At 38.9% G+C, this 23,554-nt stretch overlaps 1 protein-coding gene across 1 annotated transcript in view; it reads right to left on the bottom strand.

Annotated features, from left to right (window-relative positions):
* LOC143286168 (sodium- and chloride-dependent glycine transporter 2-like) overlaps positions 1–23,554 on the bottom strand; it is a 56,228-nt gene that overhangs the window by 4,183 nt on the left and 28,491 nt on the right. The window contains exons 4-12 of the mRNA XM_076593784.1: positions 23,406–23,507; positions 21,946–22,078; positions 18,396–18,530; positions 16,496–16,599; positions 12,875–12,999; positions 12,496–12,608; positions 12,076–12,207; positions 9,333–9,432; positions 4,195–4,295 (exon numbers count right to left, since the gene is read on the bottom strand). Of these exons, the coding sequence (XP_076449899.1) occupies positions 4,195–4,295; positions 9,333–9,432; positions 12,076–12,207; positions 12,496–12,608; positions 12,875–12,999; positions 16,496–16,599; positions 18,396–18,530; positions 21,946–22,078; positions 23,406–23,507 (1,045 nt within the window). The remainder of the gene's footprint in view (positions 1–4,194; positions 4,296–9,332; positions 9,433–12,075; positions 12,208–12,495; positions 12,609–12,874; positions 13,000–16,495; positions 16,600–18,395; positions 18,531–21,945; positions 22,079–23,405; positions 23,508–23,554) is intronic.

Genomic DNA, 23,554 nt, shown 5'->3' with positions numbered 1-23,554 from the left:
CTATTACTGTGATTCGAACCAGGGACCCTCAGATTGAAAGTCCAATGCTTTAACCACTCGGCTATTGTGCCCGTCGTCAACAATCTGATATCTGGTCCTGCCATACAGTTAATGTAATTGTCTTGCCATAAAAACAATGCAGTGTACACAATCTGATAACTAGCCCTGTCATAAAGTCAGTGTGAAGTACACAATCAGATATAATGTCCTGTTATAAAGCCAGTATAATGTTCACAATCAGCCATAAATTTTGATAGGGCCAGTTATTGATACACAAGCAGATGGCCACAAGGACAAGAACATTCAATCCTTTGACCTCATGGGGCATGAAGGATATCAATGCACACAGACATCTGGTCCTGCTGTAAAACCAATACACTGCACACAATCAGAGATATATGTTCCAGCCATTAAGCTGGTGATGTAGATATTTAGATATCCAGACAAGCCATAAACTGTAGTGGGGCCTGTGTAATATACACCATCAGATACCTAATCCTGCAATAAAGCTACCGTACACAATCATATTATACACACACACACACACATATATAACAAGAAAGAGAAGATAATGATAATAATGAAAGATATGCATTGCACACTCTTCCAGCTTAATTCAGAGCTGTATGCATGCCACAAGAGAGATTATAACAATACAAACAAATAAGACACAATGAATTCAAATACACACATATATGCTCATATATAAAGACACACACACACACACACAGATGATACATATAATCCACTCACACATACATGTTTGCATGGAGCTTCCAACAAAAATTATCAAGTTATTATTCTCTCAAAAGAATCCTATGCAGTCATCCCCCACAATCAATCATACATACACAGACACATAGAAGCACACTACATAACAAATAATGGCGGACATCATGGAAACAAGCGGTACAAAGACAGCCAACGGGTCAGGGAAAATTTTCAAGTTTAAGCATTGATAATACTGTTTGAATTGGTATGCTTTGACAACTGTTTTAAAAGATGTAGTGGATTATATTTGACAGACACTTTACAGGAGTTAGTTCCAGGCTGACTGAGCTGAAAAGGAAGAAGAAAAATAAGAAAAAAGGAATTGTCTTTATAATTTTGTTCTGATATGTGGAATGCAGAGTTATTGAGTGAGATGACAAGCAGAGCTACCTTGATAGTGAGTTCACTGACAGATGATCTGAGAGTTAATGAGGAGGAGCATTTTCAGTGCAGAGTAAATCCGAGTTGAGAGTTCCTACTCAATGCATGCTTTGATGGGAAGCCAGTGTAGAGTTTTGAGGAGGGGTTGAGCATGATGGTATCTAGAGGCTTTGAGTAATCTAATCGTGTCGCCAATTTAGCCCTCTGGTGTGTAGGGCAGCAATGAAGAACGGCCACTCTTGTCTGTTTTGGGCCAGTCCCTGAATGGTATCACAGGTGTGTTGAGTTCTCCTTCGACTGTTCAAAGAATTCTGTTCTTGAAGCGGAATTTTGCACTTTTTTGAGACGGTCAAGATACTGACTGTCACAGCCTGACAAAATTGAGTTGGAAAAATGTATATTTTGACAGGACAAATGTACAAAACTCAAATCTTGGTTGTATCTAAAAGAGAGGTGATGGTGAATCATGCTTGACTTTACTGTATGCTGAACGGCATGTTATTTTAACCTGCAGTTCGACAATGATATCTTCTGTATTATGCAAATCAAAGTTTCCAGCAGAGGGAAAGATAAAAAAAAAAACCCAAAAACTGGGCATGAAGTTGTTTTGCTGAAGAATGTAGGATGAATGTCTCTGTTTCATTATCACTGAGCTTCAAGTTTACTTTCTAGCATTCAAGGTTTGATGTTATGGATACTTCTCCAGCCATGTTCCTAACAGAGAGATTGTGGCAGAAATGGTGGAAATGATAAGACTTTCAGTTATGGTTTCAAGGTGTCAAAGCATGCAGACTGATCCTATATCATACATCGCATCTGCTTTGAAAATAGAATATTTTGACAGATAAGTTGAACATGTCTGTAAAAGGTCTGGTGTGAAGAGGATGAAAAGAACTGGTCCTAGTAGTAGAGGCCTTGAGTGATGCCACAGGTAAGGCCTATATTCCTGGAGAAATGTTCTTTCCAACTAACAGGAAGAGAACCAAGACACTGCCACATCTAGTAACCTGTACATGTTTTCAAGTCTTGAAAAAAATATCTTGTCCAGTCATGATGAAGCTAGTATAATGTACACAATCAGACATCCAGTTCTCTGATGAAGCCAGTGCGATGTACACAATCACATATACTCCAGCCATAAAGCCAGTGTAATATACACAATCAGATAAACACACCACCCATAAAACTAGTGAAATGTACACAATCAGATAAACACACCACCCACAGAACCAGTGAAATGTACACAGTCAGATATCTTGCCATGAATCCAGTGCAACGCACACAAATGCTCCCAGACATAAAGCCAGTGTAATGTACACAATCCTAATCTAGTCCAGCCATAAAGCCAGTGTAGTATTGATAATCATAGGTATAGTCCAGCCATAAAGCCAGTGTAGTACAGACAATCATACAACTAGTCAAGCCATGAAGCCAGTGTAAATAACACAAATGCTCCCAGACATAAAGACAGTGTAGCACACACAATCCTAATCTAGTCCAGCCATAAAGCCAGTGTAATGTAGATAATCATAGATCTAGTCCAGCCATTAAGCCAGCGTAATGAGCACAAATACTCCCAGACATAAAGCCAGTGTAACATACACAATCATACACATACACAATCATACATCCAGTCCAGCCATTAAATCTGTGTAATGTAGACAATCATACATCTTATCCAGCCATAAAGTCAGTGCAATGTAGACAATCACAGATGTAGTCCAGCCATACAGTGTAGTATACACAATCATACATCTAGTCAAGCCATACAGTGTAGTATACACAATCATACATCTAGTCCAGCCATAAAACAAATGTAATATACACAATCATACATTGAGCCCAGCCATAAACCAGTGAAATGTACACAATCAGGAACCTAGTCAATGTTTCTCATTTCCAATCTGGTCTGTTGTCTTAAAAAAAAAAAGTTATCTTGTCACTTCAGTAGAAATGGTTCTGATTGTGTGTGTGTGTGTGTGTGTGTGTGGGGGGGGGGGGTGCGTGCGTGCGCGCACATGCGTGCGTGTAAGTGCGCGTGCGTGAGAGTGTGTGCAAGTTTTACAAGAGAGAGATAGATTTGGTTGGGTTGAAAAGTGGCTCAAGTTCAGAGCATTTATACCTACACTAATCAGGAAGTAGTCATCAGCTTTCAAACAGCTTCAGACATATCAGTCTGCAAAGTTTAGAGCTGGTTATTGTAGACAGGTAACTGGCAGTGATGTTTTAAAGCCAGTTCTGTTTTGTGGAGAAATAGCGGCAGAAACCAATTGATACATTTTTTTTATTTAAAAAAAAAAAAAAAAAAAAAAAAAAAAAAAGGCAGGAAAGATGTGTTAGCAAGTTTACAGTTGCATTTCTATGTGAAGTTATTTTTGAGGGTCTGATGGGGAAGCAGCAGTCTAGGCAGTTCAGGTCAGAAAGTTAACAGTCAGCTATTGTTGACACAGAAAGGCTGCACCACAGCAAAATCATTTAGGCACCGAACTTCTGATCCAGTGATCAGAATTTCAGATTCCATTTCAGCAAGGTGTTGTGTCACTGAGAAAGACACTTTGACCTCCTTCACTTCCACCCCAGTGTGAACAGGTACTGAGTCTGGTTGGGGAAGGTGAAAGTGGCGGAAGAAGAGAAGGATTAGGCCCTGATTTCCATTGCTGGGCCCTTGACACAGTGAATATGAATTCACTGCCCCTGTGATCATGAAAGGCAATGGGGACCTTCAACCTTTCACTTGTTGGCATGGGAGAAGTGGGAGAGTTTTGAGGCATGAAACAAAATTAGAGGATACAAAGTTTACATCCAGGTGCTGCTGAGCCTTTAAGAAATAACAAAGTTGAAAGAAAAAAATCCTGGGCACCGGTAAAAAGACAAAAGCTCTAAACTGTCAGCATGAAAATAAAGTTTTGATGGTGGCATTAATTTACACTTCTATTCAGAAGGAATGCAGCTTGCAGCCTCATCTTCACATATTACATCTTTTTACACAAATAATAAGACACCTGTCTGATAACTCAAACGAAATCAAACATGACAGCTTACCGCCAGAATGCCAGGAGTGATAAACTTCCAGCAAATGGTCATGAAGGCAGGAGGACGACGACCCATCATGGTGAAGACATCATCAGCTAGCCGGTCCGTGCCTGCACAATGATCTCCAGAATCAAATCTAGTTCCCAACCTACCAACATTTGTCAGTGAAACCCCACTTTACAGTCCCCTCACTGTACCATGTCACTCATGAATCAATGCTACTTGCCAGAAAATCGTTTGAATTAAAATGGAAACAAACACCATCAATGTTCATACTCTCAGAAACATTGTCAACTTATAATGTTGTAAGCTTATCAGTTCAGAAGGTGTATTAATTCAATTGTTTGTAGAAAATGCACTTACAATCTTGCTCATTGTTTTGTTGGGGTTTTTTTTTGTTTTTGTTTTTGTTTTTGTAGCTAAGAAGAAGCAGACTGTAAACCAAAGTTTCACTGATGTAGACACATACATAAAGGTAAAAATTACAACAACAAAATAAACTTAGCATTGTTGTATATACTTACCCCAAAAGTATTTGCTTCTATTCTTGTCTATCTTATCTGAGGCTAGATAACCAGCAGAACTCCACTGAGTAATTGTCCGACTGGATATTGTGAAACTGACAAAACATCCAAGTCCAAGGCACATGGGACAAAGCCAAGCCTAGCAATGTTAGTTTGCAAGTTTGACTGCAAACACAAACTGAAATAAACTCTAAATGCAAATATCAGTGTGTTTATCTGCATTTTGTTTTCTTCGTTATTCAGTGGTTAATGTGAAAGTTTTCACCGAGTGTTAAAGAGTCTGTAATCACATGCAGGTAATTTCTTTTCATTGACTTTTTTTTTTGACAAAGATAAATATTTTTGGAAAACCAGTTTCATAGTAAACTTCTCTGACAATTTTAACTCATGTAAAAATTATACACAATGGTTTACAATTATTTTGAAAATCTCCCAAGACATGTTTTCAAATGACAGTTAATCAGTGTAATTTATCACTTTTAACTTATCACTTTTGTCTCCTCAACACTTTCAACTGGATGTTGTCTATGTCAAATACTTTTGAACATTGTTCTCACACGGAATGTATTTTTTTGTCTACTTGCTCATCAATAACTTTAGTTTTGGAACATTTTCAAATATTTTGCTGTCACTTATTTTTTGTAAACAGTACATGGCATACTGATGGTTTTGGCAAGAAAAACTAATTGGGGATATCTGGATGGCTAATTATTCAACCATATCTTAATTCAATCACTGCTGCAGGTGCTGATGTATTCAGACTGGCAGACACATCTTTGGCACCTTTAATCAAATGCCCCAGAGGTAAAAAAAAAACAACCAAAAAACAAATGTGTCGGATTGAACAATTGAAAAGAAAGTTGTTCAATTCAAGAAAAAACAGAAGAAAAAAAAAGGAAGGAAATTTCACACCAAGCATAGTTGTTGGATATGTTCTCAGATCTGTCTCGTTTGAGTCACACAGCAGCACACACATTCTCTCCCCTCCCCCCGTCCCCACTTCCTTATCTGAACACACACACATACTGCTCATACTGATGCAGCCTTACATAAACACACTCACATTCTTTCACATTTCATCCACACTCACATTTCAAAAGGTAAAGGGGATTGAGTCATGTCACTATGGGGCTACCCACTAAGGCACACTTATAACTGCTGTGTCTGGCCAGATAAAATCAAACAGAGCCAAATCAAATTCAACACATGGCAGGACACGCTAACTTATAATAAGCTAAGCTCCTCTGCTGATGACAACAAAGGTGAGAGCCAGACCCAGAGAGCATCCTCAGCAAGGTAAGGACCCTCACTAGTCCTGTTAACAACCGCATGCCCAACTGACAGCAAAGACCTCGACAATTTGTCCCAGTCATGGATCTGTAGGGGGTGATCTACGCTTGAACAGGCCAGGAACAACTTCACACCTTTCCCTTTCAGTCTTTGTCATTTAGATTTTAAAATTTTGTTTCATACAAACTGATACTGAAGCTGGGAGAAGAAACAGTTATTCTGATTCAACTGTGAATGAAAGAGCTGTAATCTGCATGTCCTTTTTAAAAAAAAGTTAAGATTCTGGCTTCAACTGCAGGCTTGAGAGATACATGACTGCAGAACTGGCCACACAGAAAGATCCCCTCTCTCAAAGATGCATTTATAATGAAGATGACATTCGTCATGTCCTGGTCTTCCCATCTGAAGCCATGACACTATCACCAGATACAAGCTGGGGGGATGGGTGGAGGGGAGGGGCATTAATAATATAAAAAAATTAAAAATTAAAAAAAACATACACACCCCCATAATATTAGGTTACTTCCAATGCTCCCAGACATCAGTGTGTGATGCTGGCTGCTATACCACAACAGGGTTTTTTTTTGTTGTTCTCTCACTTGCTTCACATGCATGAATGGTCTCTCTTTCCCCCTCTCTCTCCCACACGCACATACAATCTACAATTACCAGTGTAAGTGATGGGACATTAAACAAAATTCCTCATCCAAATACACACACACATACCCTCCCACCCTTTACAACATAAAACAAAATCAGTAAATACATTAAAAAGGGCCAACAAACAAGAGCACCATCCTCAGTTTTCACACAGGAAATATAGCATACATATTCTGAGGTTTCTTGCAAAAAAAAAAAAAGAACTGGACAACAAACATTAATAAAACTCCATTTCTGTTCACGAACTTGTGGTATAGGAAATGGTGGCAGTTATGCCCTGGACTGTTTGTCAATGGGAAAATGTGAGTTATGATGTCAATGCAAACATGGAGCAAAGGCCAGGTAAATATAGCTTAGTGACTCTGTCATATGTTTAAAGAATGCGGCACGAATCAAATGCATGCAATTGAGTTATCATAAATACGGCAATAGAGAATTTTCCCATGAAAGTGAAGACATCATTTGCCTAATTCAGTTTTACTGTCTTAGAGAACCGAAACCCAAATATGACCAACTGGAAGCGTCGAGCGGACCAAGGAAGAGAACTCATATAACTGTCGACTGGTGTGGCAGTTCGGAACGCCCATCTGAGACCGACCCGCACTGACAACGGCTGCTGCAGTGTCACAAGTTACGCTAACACACCTTAACAGTTGTCATGTCATGTACATTGTGTCAAGTCCGCGTAGTTTGGTTGTCTGTGATTTTTGTCCGTCGGTTCTTGTCTTGTGTTTGTCTTGAAAAGGTCACTAGATTCAACTGCAAACACGTTCCTTAAAACAAACCCTATCTTAAATATGAATTAACAAATAATGGTGAACTACATAGTTTACTACAATCATTTGACTGGACTGCATTCAGTTAAATACATTTTTTCCAAGCAGAACCATATCAAATTTCTTTTTCTATTCAAAACCCTAAATACGAAATAATTCAAGCTGAAATACTTGCATTTATGATATCTCTGTAAATGATAAAACTTCTAATGATACTTTCATCCAAAAGAAACATGTCATCAATCTGAAAAGTTAGGTCTCAGTCATATTTTCAAAATACTGAAGCTAACTAGCTGGATAAGAAAGCTGGAAAGGATATTTCTTTTGCTTTTGTTTACACAACACTACCAATTCCAATTCTCTTTTTCACTGCTCTTCCCCAATTCCCAACATTCAATTCTATCTACCATCTTTGAAGAGACACACAATCTAGTACTGTTCAATTCATGATGCTGAATGATGAGAATTGCGATGATAATCTGGTAGTATTGAGGTCCTCTGTGGTCTGAGGACTACATGCAGAATTTCAGCCACTTTCTCAAAGACACACCCATAAAGTATATGATACAAAACTGTGTGGTCTCAGCCTTCTAATTTGAGCCCAGAACTCACTCAATTCTGAAATGTAGCCATTTGGGGCTAAACAAACAGCAACTCCTCACTCCCCCCTCCCCCACCTCATACCCCCCCACACCCCCACAAAAAAAACAAAACAAAAAAAAACAGCAAAAAAACAAAACAAAAAAACATGAAACAAAAAATGAATCAACACATGCACTAGCAAACCGATGTTTAATGCTGCTGGGAGAAATTGTCAGTACAACTGCCAAGTTCAGATGTAGAGACTTGCATTTCTCATCCATGCAGTTTAACAGATTCAGTTCCATAGAAGCATCAAAGCATGAGAAATGATCCATTGCCCGGCACCAAATCTACTTTAAAAAAAAAAAAAAAAAATGCAATGAAAACCAAATGTTTCTAATTCAGTTTTGAAAAGAAAGCTTTAATATAATGAAAGCAAAAACTGGAACTTGAATCATGCAAATTTATCTTAGAAATCAAACTTGGAAAAATTTCACTGACAATGTTTCATTTGGATGAAGTATATTCAGATACATAATACATGTAAAAGAAAAATAAATATAAAAATCTAGCTAAAATGAAAACTAATAGATCTCATCTTCATATTGCAGAAGGTTGTAAAAAAAGCCATGGGGCTTTTGACAGACACTAATCACTACCTTCACAGCATACCTATTGTACTACAACCTATCTGAAGACTGCAAAGTCACTCTATGTTAGTTTCTTAATCAGAAAATTAAAGAATTCACCATTTATGAGCATGCAATCTCTGACAGTTATTTTTAACAATAAAACCATAACTACTTTTAGCATCAGACTTAACCAAAAACTTGTCAGACAGATTGTGACTGGCTACTAAGGGACTCGAAATATTTCACCACTTTGACAAACCCCAAGTTAAACCCCCCTAAGTGATTCTATGAAAATGGCTTGATACTTTGAGAAAAAAAAGAAAGAAAAAAAAAAGAAAAAAGAAAAAAAAAGAAAAGAAAAAAGAAAAGTCAATAAATATCTAACATAAGATCTTTTCTCTGCTTTTCAATATAATATGCATCCTTTTCATAAAAAAGAGTAACCTTCATGCACCACCTCTTTATACCCCCCAAAACACATCTTACAAATTGGAAAAGTGCAGGTAATGTGAAAAAAGTGAAAGTTGGGCAGGTGAAATCAGTATGGGGAGAAGTAACCAGTCCCAAACATGTCATGACCAAAGACCAAACCAAATTAATTTTTGATTCTGTTATGTCACAAATACTAAAAATAGCTGAAGGAAATAGTTGCTTTGACACAAGTTCTCTGCAACTCGACTCGCCATAAATCCATCCGAGAACAACGCATTCCATAACGCCGATAAGAGGCAGGCCAAATGATGTGGAATACCAGTCGAAGAGTTGGAAAACGTAAATCCCTCCCTGGAATGTAAAAATACATCAAACATCCAGCAACTAAGTCATGTTATACCAATCAAGACGGTCTCTCCATTCAGGTGAACAAGATTGCAGATTTTTCTGTCTCTCCCAGTAACAGAAAAGTCCACCATATTTTTTGGTTGTACTTAGAAGCCAGTTCATTCTATCTTTCCCAATTTTCTTCTTTTTCTTATCTGTCAATATTTGATTATCATGGCACTTCAATGTAAGCTGAGACTTCGTGAGCCACAGTTTTCCATCCAAAAGCATCAGGTTTCTCTGTCCTGTGCAAGCAATTTTCTTAGTTTTAATTTGTGGGAAGATGGTGAGGACTGAAAATTTATCAAAAATCAAGCCACACTTTTTCAACTGGTATGCTGTGTTCTAATCAGTAATGTTTGTGCATATCCATTTCTATTTGAACGAAAATCTTGTACTTTATCCATTTGATGGACAAGATATATATATCTTAGGCATCCTTTTTTAGGAAAAAAAATCTTGTAGAAAGAGCGATGAATTCTGGTCAGCAGCTGAACCAGAAGAATGTGGTTTGGGAAAGCTATTCTTTAAAACAGTTGTCTCTGCATTGTTTAGCTGATGATCACTCCATCCGAAAAGTGAACTGCTACCAGGCATTTCAGAAATGCCTGAAGTGAAACTGGCTCTTATAGTGGACCGTCGTGCTTGGCAGTTACTCTTCCTTCCTAGGAATGCTTAACCTTTCTTGTTTTTAACACAAACAGAATTATGTGACTGAACAAAAAACAATCCACCTTGACTCTCTACCTCTCCTCGTACTCTCCTTCTCTCTTTACTTTTTTTTTTTTTTTTTTTTTTTTGTGGGTGTGAGCATGTGTGTACATACATGATGTATTGCATCCAGAGATGGGGGGACACCTCTGAACAAATTTTAACTCCAATGTGTGAAGGAAAATTTTACTTGTGATGTGCATCTTTATACGAAATCCTAAAAAAAAAAAAAAAAAAAAAAAAAAAAGCAAACCAATAAGTTTTGACTATTCTTCTTGACTATATACAATGTGAAATATAGACAGGTGAGTTATGCAAACATGCATATACCTTTGGTGACCAACTGGCAGGCATCCGAAATGCAGGCGTCAGACGCAATTATCATAGACCAGCCACTTTGTACAATGACTAATGATGAGATGAACAGCGGAAAAGGGCAGACTAAAGTCCTGCCCTGGTGTGTGGTGGCAAACTCACACAGGGGAGGGGGGAGGGAGCTTTAACAATGAGCAACATCACATGAAGGTTTCTTTTCTGGGGGGTTTTCCCCCTTGTCACACAAGAAAAACTTTAAAACAAGGATCACACACTGATGGTTTGACTTCCCCCTCAACACTGGGAAAGCTTTGATGATGAGGGGGAGGAGGAAGAGGGGGAACATGAAATGTGTTCTTTTTTTTCTTTTCTTTTTTTTTTCTTCTTTTTTTTGACACAGGGAAAACATTATGACTGTGGAACAGAGAAAGCTTGAAACAATGAAGCACATCAAAAGATGTTTTCTTTTCCCCCTACACTGGGAAACTAGCAATGATGCATGCAAAACAAATGAAGGCTTTTAATTTTGGCTGAAACATCTGAACTGAAATATACCAAAGACGCTGCACATGTACTTAAAGAGATTGAGATATTTTCAAATGTAAAGTGAGTGTTCTAGTTTTGAATGCTTCAGGAAAAGGCAAAGAAGAGCAACAAATGATGTGTCTCTTGTGACACTCTTTTTCTTTCTTTTCTCTGGAAGATGTAATGGCAATGTAAAGACTGATTATCATAACAGAGGGAAAAGAAGAATGAGACTCAGTGAAAAAAAAATTTTTTTTTTAAAGCCTTTCATTAGGATGTGGGTGAATGACATCAAACAGGACCAGGTGGTCTGAGCAGACCACAGTGATTTGTGAACCTAACAGCAGAGAAATGTATTCACAACTGATCATAGAGGTTCCAAGGCTTCCTGTCAGCACCAGAGAGAAAAGGACATTTTAAATACAAAATCACACATGTCTAGTCAATGTATCCAACTCCTCCCACCTGCCCCCAATCACAGCCCTCATCCCCACCCCACCATGACAATCAACTACAATGTCTTGCTCTAATTCCACTTGCTGTGTCTATAATGCTGATAATGAAACCACATTCTGAAAATCTACAGACTGCTTGTCTAATTAAGCTTTCTTGAGATACATGTAAATATTTCCTCATTCCTACATTACTTCACTGTAAAAGCTTGAATAATGAAGACTACTTTCATTTCTGATTGCAATTGACATAATGTCAAGATATGATTCATCACAAAGTCATACACGCTCACGCCCGTACCCACATCCTCAGACACACAACTACAAGCACACATGCAGACACACACTTGTACACACATGCAAGTAGGTATGCACGCTTGAAGACTCACACACATTTACGCACAGAAGCATACACACATTCACTCAAATACACTCACACACACACACACACACTCTCTCTCTTTCTCACACACATACTCCAGTCTGAACTATGAGCCTACATCAACACTAAAGCATACAACTTTGAACTTAATTATCAAAGCTGCTATAGAGATTACATCGAACTATCCCACTGTCGTGACTGGATGCAACAAGGTGAACTTACATTCATTGTCAACGGCAGGCCCAGCAGGAAGAATGTACCACAGATGAGTCCCGTCAGTAAGGCTCTTCGCCTGTGCCAGAACTTGGGAAAACTCTCCAGGACACTTGAACACATGACCTCCACCATGGCAAACTGTTGGCAGAAATGCAAGTCTTACGTGTATGTTCATGAGAAGAAAAATTCATCTCAACTGTTTCAAGGCAAGGCAAGAAATTTATTTCACTCTTATATAAATATTAACACATGCACTAGAGAAGACTCTGTTTGCCCGAGTAAAGACAGACTCTGGTTACCTGAGTAAAGACAGAGAGACTGTTTACCTGAGTAAAGACAAAAACACTTTACCAGAATAAGCTCCCAAAAGGCCTTGTTTGCATCATTTTGACATGGTGCAGTATATGACACCAACAGACTGTTTACCTGAGTATCCACGCCGACAGCAATCAGCATGAGGAAGAAGAGAGCGGCCCAAAGCTGGGGCAGTGGCAGCATGGACAGTGCCTCCGGGTACACAATGAAGCCCAGGCCAGGTCCTGTTCAAAGTAACATTATCATCAACATAATAACGTGCAATAATAAATAAATAAATGATGATAATGATAATGATATTGTGAATGCATCAGCACATACACACGTTATATATATCTCTCTCAACAACAATATATATATATATATGTGTGTGTGTGTGTGTGTGTAGGTGAGTTAAGTAAGAAAATTTATTAATGCTAAACCAATTTACCAATTTAGCACTGCTCATATCTCTCATCCAACCCAACCCTGCCCTGGATGGAAGACATACCTGAGGTGACGACGTCCTCCACACCAGTGTTTCTCATCTTGGCCATGTAGCCCAGCACCGAGAACACTGCCAGCCCCCCGTAGATGCTGGTCCCCTCTCCCAGGAACGTGATGAACACAGAGTCCCTGCAGACACCACATATATCACATTTAATGATGATCATACTAATAATTTAATCTTTAAAGCACCTTTCCATGGAAAACAGGCTCAACTGCACTGCACAATGTAAATACTGAAGTTTAAAACATGCATTTAAACACTAAAATGAGAAAAGAAAAAAATTACATGGATAGCCCTTTACAGTCATCCAACCTAACACTCAAGCACGAAATTTATCCACACATACACACACACACAAATTCATCAAACTCATCATAAATATCACATGAAAAAGCCCTAATAATGCAATATCATATCACAGTGCTTAAAATCCCAATCATGATACATAAAACTATTCCCGATATCACAGTAAACAAAAACCGTATCACAATAATTGAAAATTCACTTCCAACTCTTAGTACCAGTCACACACATCACAATACGATTTAAAAAAAAAAATCTACATTTTAAAATGCAAAACCAAAAAGCAGTCACACCCTCCCCTCTCCCCACAACATATCACCATACACAAGCAGGCACTCATCTGTATAATCCCTGGATCCAAAAGGTCCTCACTCACAACACACAATCTCTCTGCCCACAGTCTATATACTAACCAAACCTGTATTTCAGTTTTGTGTGTGAGTGTGAGTGAGTGCGTGTGTGTGTGTGGGGGGGGAGGATGGGGGGGGGGCATGTGCACGCATCTGTCTGTCTGTCTAACTGTGTCTCTGTGTGTACGTGCCTGTGTGTGTGTGAGTGTGTGTGCGCACGCGCGCATACGTGTCCATGGAAAATTCTAACAAATTTACTTTCTCTGGAAATACTTTGTCTACACCAAATTTAGCTTAGAAATAAAAAGAAAAAAATCACAACTCCCCCTGTATCCCCAACTTTTTCAATTGTTTTTGTTGTATAGCAAGAATCACACATGAGCCATGAAGGCGTTTGCTTCTTGTTTTTAGTTAATCCAATACAGCTTAGCAGCCATAATGGCAAATTCGGTTAGGTGTTGGACTTCTGTATCCAGTGACAGAGTAGATACGAATTCTCTGCCCAGATGGCTTTAAAAAGCTTTGGGACCCTGAACCTTTTATACAGATTGCTATATTGCTAAATCACTTGTTACTAAAAATTTTTTTACAAAAGTTATAAAAAAAAATAACAATAGCTACATACTGATGTCATTTTTTGTGTGTGTTTTATGACAGTTTTATAATAAAAGCTAATTTTACACAAGAGCTCATCTCTCTCTCTCTCTCTCTATTCTGATAATTAAAGTCTTTGGTAATTAAGTTTTGTGAAGTTTCATCATGCTATTAGGCAGAGTAGACTGGAGTGGAGGGAGTGGAGGTCCGATATATGTATATATATATATAAATATATATATATATATATATATATATATATTGTGTGTGTGTGTGTGTGTGTGTGTGTGTGTGTCTGTGAGCATGTGTGTGTCTGTGTTTGCGTGTGTGTGTGTGTGAGAGAGAGTGAGAGAGTGCATGTGTGTGTGTGTGTGTGTGTGTTTGTGCGTGCATGAGTGTGTGCATGCGTGTGTGCGTTCTGCTGACACCATCTGTGAAAGCTTTCATCCCATTGTCTGGTCGACCAGTCACTACAGCACAGCTGTGGGTCTGTAACCACATCACAGTCTATCATTCCTGCACCAGCCCATCCTGACAGCAAAAACAGAACAGGCCACAGCTGTATAATTTTATGTTGAAGGCTTATTAGTTTAAAACCACTTATAGATCAGAGATATACCTGAGGTCATGAGTGCAGCACGTACTTAGTGTACCATATAAAGGCAAAGGATTCTAAGACCCAGGCCACAGAAGATGGCACTGCAATCAGCCTGAACATTGAATCACGCATATGTACACACAATACATATTAACCCTTTGAGCCCTGACCACCGGTTTACCGGTGGTGGGGAGGGGTGGCATAATGCCTGGCCACTGTTTGAGCGGTGTGTAAACACTTATGTCGTGTTTTGCTATTGGTTGACTTATATTGAAGAGCCAATCAGAAAAACCGTAATATTCCGACGCCAGCGAACGCAGTACCAACATTGCCGCGCCCCCTCACTGTGTTTTGTGCATGTGCTTTGGATAAAAAAAGCCAGACACGCCTCCTTTGATCAACTGATTCTGCATGCTCAGATTCATTTTCAACATCACCATCTGTAGCAAATCATCCGATTCAAATTCCACCTCACTATCAGAGTAATCATTGTCATACTCTACTTCTGATAAATCATCAAGCATATCAATTACTTGCTGCATTGTGTACAGTTGTTTTCTCGCATGTTTTGTCCCTGATTTCTGCCCTGACGGGCCAGGTTGAGACTCTGCATGCTTCAAGTATTTACGCACCGCTCAACCGGTCGCCGGGCATTATGTCATTTTTTTCTGCCACCGGTAAAGCGGTGGTCTGTGCTCAAGGGGTTTAATACCAATTATTTGCAAATTTTGGCTCAGGAGCTCAGGCAGAAGGGTTAAAATTGCTCAGGAGCTCAGGGCTCAAAGGGTTAAGTGATGAAGGTCAAAAGTCCAACAGCCTTTTAGAGGAATGGGAACAGTAAATTCAAATCAGGTGTCCAGGAGCCAGTTGCACTGCTTGGACGGAAGAGCCTAGTATGGTCATAACCCGCTACTAACTGTGTGTAGTATGGAAATGACCAATGGCATAGTTCGGTCAACATAGATATTTAGTCATGTGTAACTGTCAAAAAGTTAGAACCAAGCAATGCAACTGGCACCTGAACTCTGAATCTGTTGTTGATGTTTTGATGACTTGAGTGCCTGCCAATGATGATCTTCTCTGCCACAGACGTTCTCACCAGTGCAAAGGGATCCACGGACAATGATCTCGTGTTGATTTACATCTGCTGTTCTGACTGCTGTTACCATCTGTCTCGTCACCCTGTACTACATAGTGACCCATTTAGCATTTGTGTTACCACTGAACACATCGAAACGATACTTAGGAGGATGCAATCTCTTGCCCTCCACCCACCCTTTTTCTCTGTGTGCCTGTCTTGCTCTGTCTGTCTGTCAAACCAAGAATTGCCCCGCGATAAAATCCAGAGGGGGGAACCAAGCAATGCAACTGGCTCTAGGGCTCGGGATAGGAAGGTGGGGCCCAATCCTCTCCTTCCACCCTTTTCACCTTCCCCTGACCAAAATCAAGTACCGATGCACACCTAGGTGGAGAATTTAAAATCGTAGTAAACTACCTTTCCCAAAGGCACACCACCGTGTCAAAACGGGACCTAAAACCCCGAGCACTGACGATGACTGGATCAGAAGTCCCAACACATAATCAATCCTGCTACGGCCCCTCCTTACATAAATTCCTCAAAATATACATATCATATACAACACATGTACAACTTGTGTTCAGTTTGCATGCAGTGGCTGCATGAACATCCGATGCCACAGAACAGAACCAAACATCAGTTTGCATGCAGTGGCTGCATGATCATCAGACAGAACCGAACTCAGACGGGTGGCTCACTTCAGACAGTTGTTCTGGAACTTGTTGTGGCTGGCCATGATGATCAGGGAGCCCCAGGCAGGTCCCAGGGAATAGAACACCTGCACACCTGCCTCAATCCACACCTGTCCCCAACAAACCACACAGTCATGATCATTGTTTAGAAGTTCGTAACACATAAGAGAGTAACACACAAGAGATACAACACTTACACGAACACCTAACATGAATGGTACAAATAAAGGATTCGAGTGAAATAATAACAAACAAAGCAAAAAAAGATGATCATGATATCAATTACAAAAACAATGACAGCAACAATAAACAGAGAGAGAGAGACAGACAGACAGAGACAGAGACAGACAATGACAATAAATAAGAGGCAAAATGTACCAACAAATAAACTGATACACCAGCAAAACAAAAGTTTCAAGTCTCAGGCCTGACTGATTGTAACATCCATTTGAAACACAGGTTATTACTGCAGCCTATATATCAATTCATTACAATGTCATTAAGTCCTATTCATACATCAATGTTCTGATTACTTAGTATTTTGCTCTTTGCTTGTAAACCCCCAAACATCAAATCATTCACACCCCTTTTTTCCCTAAATGTCTTAATGTTTTCATTATATTAAAAGAAGAAAAAAAAAATCCAACAAATGAATGTGATCACTTTCACAATTATATTTGAAATGAATCATGTCTACAATGTGTTGCAGCAGCAGCCTATATGTAAACCAGTTACATGCATCATTATGTCCTACTGGTATATAAATGTTCTGATTTCTTAATATAAATAATATATATAATATTCATTTTCTCACTTTTTTGGGGCCCAATACATTTATGCATCTGTACCCTGCTTATGTATTAATGTCTTCATTATATGGCCATTAAAGGGAAAAAAAACAACCATAATCAAACAAATGACGATGATCACTTTCCTAATTACATCTTTACATTGAATTAAAACAGGGTTCCCACAGCTGTCACAAAACAAAGTGCTTTTATTTTTCTGAACCAAACAGTCACACTGAATCAAAAATTTGTCTGCATCATCACTGATGAAAGAGATCAGCGCATATCCTGGTACTGATGTTCAATTTTAACCACTTTTTGTTTCTTTTTAAAAAAAATGTTTTGATTAAACAAGTTATTTGTTGAATGGGACTGACCAAGGGTTTCATCAAATTCCAAGACCTTTCCAAACCCGGAAAGACAAAACATATTTCTCCAAGCCTATTTCCAGCCCTGGAAATGGTTCTCTCATTTTACCCCAAGACTTTTCCAGCCTTGAAAATGGTTCTCTCATTTTCCCAAGATTTTTCCGGTCCTGGAAATGGTTCTCTCATTTTCCCTCAAGACTTTTCCAGCCCTGGAAATGGTTCTCTCATTTTCCCTCAAGACTTTTCCAGCCCTGGAAATGGTTCTCTCATTTTCCCTCAAGACTTTTCCAGCCCTGGAAATGGTTCTCTCATTTTCCCTCAAGACTTTTCCAGCCCTGGAAATGGTTCTCTCATTTTACCCCAAGACTTTTCCAGCCTTGAAAATGGTTCTCTCATTTTCCCAAGATTTTTCCGGTCCTGGAAATGGTTCTCTCATTTTCCCTCAAGACTTTTCCAGCCCTGGAAATGGTTCTCTCATTTTCCCTCAAGACTTTTCCAGCCCTGGAAATGGTTCTCTCATTTTCCCTCAAGACTTTTCCAGCCCTGGAAATGGTTCTCTCATTTTCCCCAAGACTTTTCCAGCCCTGGAAATGGTTCTCTCATTTTCCCTCAAGACTTTTCCAGCCCTGGAAATGGTTCTCTCAATCTTCCAAATCTTCCATGACCATCTGTGCAAACCCTGAAAAAAAAAAAACTTCAAAAGAAAAAGAAAAGGAAGTCTGAAGTCTCAGAACATGGTGAGTGTCGAACCTGTGGCCTAAGCAGCTGACTGAAGTTTGGGGTGAGGTAGTAGATGATGCCTTCTCCCGCCCCAGGCAGTGTGAGACCACGGATCAGAATGGCTGTCAGCAGGAAGTAAGGGAGGGTGGCCGTCACATACACCACCTGCACACACACACACATCAGAACAATAAACTGGCCTCTCATGTGCAGCAGGAATGTCTGTTACCGACCATGCTGAACTGAGTGGAAGGGCTAGGTTATCTCCCTTGACCACTTGGCTAATACCTCAGAGCTATCGGGGACCCAAGTTGAATAACGTCTTGGAATGTCTAGAACTAATTAATGAGGGGTTGTAAGCATTCTTTGTTAACTTTCCAACCATTAGAAGTATAGGAATATCTTTCTTTATTCTTGTATACTAACCTAATTTGGCCTAGTTGGTAAGATTTTTTTTTTTTTGCTTTAGGTTAGAGTTTATGAAAATTTGGTGTTTATTATTTTGTGAATGGTAGTATTTTGGGGACTAAATCTGAAGGTACTACAGTGTGTTGAGGAAGGGTAAAAATAGTACTTTGGGCATCTTCTCAGATCTCTGGGTCACTTTGGCTCCAACCACTGGAGAGACAACAAAACAGAGCAAGCAGGTGCTTTGTGGAAGGGGAGAGACGGGTATGTGAGATTTTTCCCTGATATAAATCGGTCTTGGTTGTCTGCAGGAAAACCAACAAGTTACAAACCACCTGTTTGGTTGAAGATTGAATTTTGTTTGTTTTTTCTTGTTAAAAAAATCATTTTATGGCATACTATTCAGAAGAAAGTCTGACTTTGGAAAATTTGCCTGCCAGGAATTATAGATATTACTGAAGAGTGCTGTTCATTTTTATTCTGTATGCTGCTATATTAAATGTCTTTTGCTTGCAAAAGTCTCATACAGACTTTTATGGAGAATGATTTTGTTGTTGTTTTTCTTGTGACATTAATCATCTTGGAAGAACTATGCTATTTATAAAAGATTGTTAAATATTCATTTTATTATGAACGGTTTCTAGTCAGTTCTTTTTAAGAGAAGGGTCTTTCATTTACTTTTTTTTTCTTTTTTTTTAATAACTGTTGACCACTTCTTGCAACTCAAATGAACTGATAGTTTATAGGCTGGTGTGTGTCCGTTGAATTTTCGGTATAGCAACACACACCGGGCCTAGGGTTCATGTGTCAAGGTTATTTTGTGACCTTCCGGTATAAACACAGTTCTGAAACATGAAAAGGACATTTGGAACCAGAAAAATATAAGTATTTTTTTGTTGTAAAAATACTGAGAGATGCTAAACGTTCAATTTTTTTGTGTACTGTTTATACTGTATTATTTGTTGTAGTTTAGCCAGGAATGAGACTTTTTGCTAAGTGAACTCAGATTCTGAGTGTGTGCGTGTGTGAGAGAGAGTGTTGTGCTAAGCTGAGAGCGAAGTAATATACCATTCTATAACAGGTTTCTGATGGCTTGGTTGTTCCCTAATGTCCAGTTATGTTGAGATCTGGACTAGTGATTTTAGGTGCTGATGATTGTCAACTTGTTTTCAGTGACTTAGGTTCACCAGCAGAATGTGTGCGTGAGGCAGACAGGCAGTGGGCACAAGCGCCTGTGGGAACATCTTAGTCCTGAGTTATGTGTTGGTATTTTTGTGTGTGTTTGTTTATTGCTGTTGTTTTAAGGACTCAATATGGGGTTGTGTTCACAAGGCCTTAAATATTAATATTATTTTTGTTATTTAGGAAAACATATAGTTACCAACACCTTGTTAATCAAGAAACATCTTGATTATGATTTTAATTTTATGTGTTGATATGACTGTCTGTGGAAGAACTTCACAGAATTCCATGATTTTATCTGTGGAAAAATTCCACTGATTGCTTTCTCATTTACTGCGAGTTCCTTCAAACTGCAAGTAATTCCTTTTTTTATGCATTCTGTATATAGTATGTTTAGAAGATAAATCTTAACTTTGTGTAATCATTATTAACTTGCCATGGTCATGTGGACATGGCAGATATTGTTTTGCTTCAATGATATTATTTCACCTTGATCATGTGGACATGGTTGATGCTGTTTCTTGTTTTTCTATTGATCATGCGGACAAGGTAATATTTGTTTAATCACCATTAATTTGACATGATCATGTGGACATGGTAGATGTTGTTCTTGTTTCTATAATGTGTTGTCATGATCATGCGGACATGGTAATAAATGCTATTGTTTAATTGCCTTTAATTTGCCATGATCATGTGGACATGGTATACCCTTTTGTTTCATTGCTATTAATTTTGCTTGTTTTGTTTCTTTTCTTTCAGGTTTTTTTTTTTTTAATAGTTTTTTTTTAAGGTGTTTTTTGTTTGTTTTTAAGTTTTGGTATGAAACTGAATAAAAATTTGAATGGAGAATTGGACGCGAGTGAGGTACAAGTCTGCATGGGTGCATGACACAACAACCCTTCACACCTCGTCCCCCTACATCTGCTTGCCAGAGTAAGAGTATTCTCGTACCAACAACCTATTCTAATTTCGTTTATTCTTGCTTGGTACAGCTGGCATTCTAAACTGAACCATTTATGGATTCTGGAAGCATGAAAACAAAGCTTTTTTTTTTACCAATTAAATCAACAATTCTCCATCGATTTTCACTGTTGTGGTGAACCAGTGTATTTTCTGCAGTGGTCACATGTAGTGCTGGTCCAGAGGAGTTGAAGGTATGTAGCTATGGGACAGAATGAGTTAAACATCAATGGCATGCACTGGCACTAGGACTCCCTTGATGAATTGAGGATTATTGACTCTTATAGCTATGGGACAGAATGAGTTCAACATCGATGGCATGCACTGGCACTAGGACTCCCTTGATAAATTGAGGATTATTGACTCTTATAATGGTTTTGTTTTTGCCTCGAGTTTTTCATGATTCTGCATTTTATTTTACTTGATGTATGTTAACTAGAAGAAGACAGAATAAAGACGGAGATAAAAGCTACCAGTGGCTGTTTTATGTATTGCAAAGTCCAGTGATGTCAACAATCATCTCCCTGATCTTCTCTAGATGCATCGCACTCGCATCGCAAGATCAGTCAAGATGTACCTGGAAAAGTCAGCTACTTGTCACACACACACATCCTCAAACAACTGTCACCACCTGCACATGCGTTACACCACACCACACTCATGTCACTAGATCCGATACCGCTGTCGTAATAGTAAATTTCTCCTTTATGCTGAAGTGGTGGGAATGTCAATGAAAAAATAAACATTCAATGATACATTCTGTGTGGCTTTCTCATTTATGCTGAAGTGGTGGGAATGTCAATGAGAAAATAAACATTCAATGATACATTCTGTGTGTGTCTCCTTTAGACTGAACTTGCTGTACAGCTGGTGATGACTTTGGGATTAAAAGAAAAAAAAAATTAAAACACAAAAAAACGTAATGTTGTTGTCAGTTTTGTCCTGTTCAAGTGTAAGCATTGTTGATAGCTATCACAGCGGTACAGCATCCTCAGCCATAATGCTGAACAGTGCAGCGCTTAGTGCTCACCTTTCCCAGGGATTCCACGCCCTTGATGAGACAGAGGAAGATGAAGAGCCAGGCAGCGAAGAAGCAGATCATCATTTCCCACTGGATGTATCCCATGTCATGCAGGCCCCCAGACATCCGCAGAACACTCCCCCTGCACACACACACAAGCACACACACATGCACAACACACACCCACACACAGGCACACACGCCACCGCCTTTCACTGACACTGTGCACTCAACAAGTCCAATATAACTTATACTCAAAGCTCTTCACTGATATTGTTGTGCTTAGCAAAGTCCACTCTGTGACTTCTTAATTAGAGGTGTGTGTGTGTGTGTGTGTGTGTGTGTGTGTGTGTGTGTGTGCGTGCGTGCATGTATGTGTGTAGATTTGAAGAAATATTTGTACACATGCACTCATATTAATAAAAACTGTTATAAACACATGCACATACACTCATCATCTTCACACATTCAAACACAGAGATGTAAACACAGACACCCACCTAAACACACACATTATTTTCTCTATTACCACTCTTTGTGAACAGACATAAAATTTAAACAATGATACACTCTTATTCACGCATGAATTCCCTCACTCATCTATCCACACACACAAAAACACAAACGCAATAAACACAAAATGCAAACATTCTGACTCACATTCTGCCAAAGTTTACAGCGGCTCATAAAATTTCCCGTTTCTCATGCATTTGACTGTAAAATTAACCAAGCCTCCAAACATTAAAAAGAAGAAGAAAAAAAAAAAAATCCCAATAAGGTCAAGGGTATAGTTGCATTTCTATTAACTGTCATCTTTATTTCAGGCTATTAATTATTATTATTATTTTTTGTGTGTGTGTGTGTGTTATTTTTAATTTAATTTTATTGCATTATAATATTATTACTTTTTTTTCTCAAGGCCTGACTAAGCACATTGGGTTATGCTGCTGGTCAGGCATCTGCTTCACAGATGTGTAGTGTATATGGATTTGACCGAACGCAGTGACGCCTCCTGGAGCTACTGATACGTTGTTTCATGCTGCAGTTTACTGCAAACACAGCCTGGTGCATGCATATGTGTGTGTTAAATGCAGAGCCTAGAAAGCATTCTGACCCAGTGTCAAACACCAGCCTGCTAATCGGTAATATCAAAATATAATTTCCTATTTTCCTGTTGCCTACTGTGTTGTAGCTCTGTGAAAAATGGAATGCCTCTGTGTAAATGGCACTGAACAGGGAAATCTTTCGTTTGCTGTGCATGTACGCAACCTTTGCCGCATTGATGCTGGATTTCAATCTATATTCCACTGGTTTATTTGTTACCCTTGACTGAAAAAAACAACAACACAAACTTAATATATTCTCAAGATAAGCACTTTTCTAACATATAAGAACTTAAATTTTTTTTTTTTTTTTTTTTTTTTTTTTTTTTTTAAAGACGATTAACACACACACACACACACACTTACCTCCAGAACTCCTCAGCAGCAGAGACAGCGGTGCTGTTCTTGCTGCACTTCCTGACCATGTCGTGAAGAGTGCTGTTGCCCAGAGTGCTGGCATTGTACAGCCTGGAACACATGGGTCATTGTTCAGCTGCATCAGTGCGGATTTTAGT

Source organism: Babylonia areolata, chromosome 9, assembly GCF_041734735.1.
Source record: "Babylonia areolata isolate BAREFJ2019XMU chromosome 9, ASM4173473v1, whole genome shotgun sequence".
NCBI lineage: Eukaryota > Metazoa > Mollusca > Gastropoda > Neogastropoda > Buccinidae > Babylonia > Babylonia areolata.
Note: the sequence above shows the minus strand (reverse complement) of the source record. Positions and strands in the feature narration are given on the sequence as shown.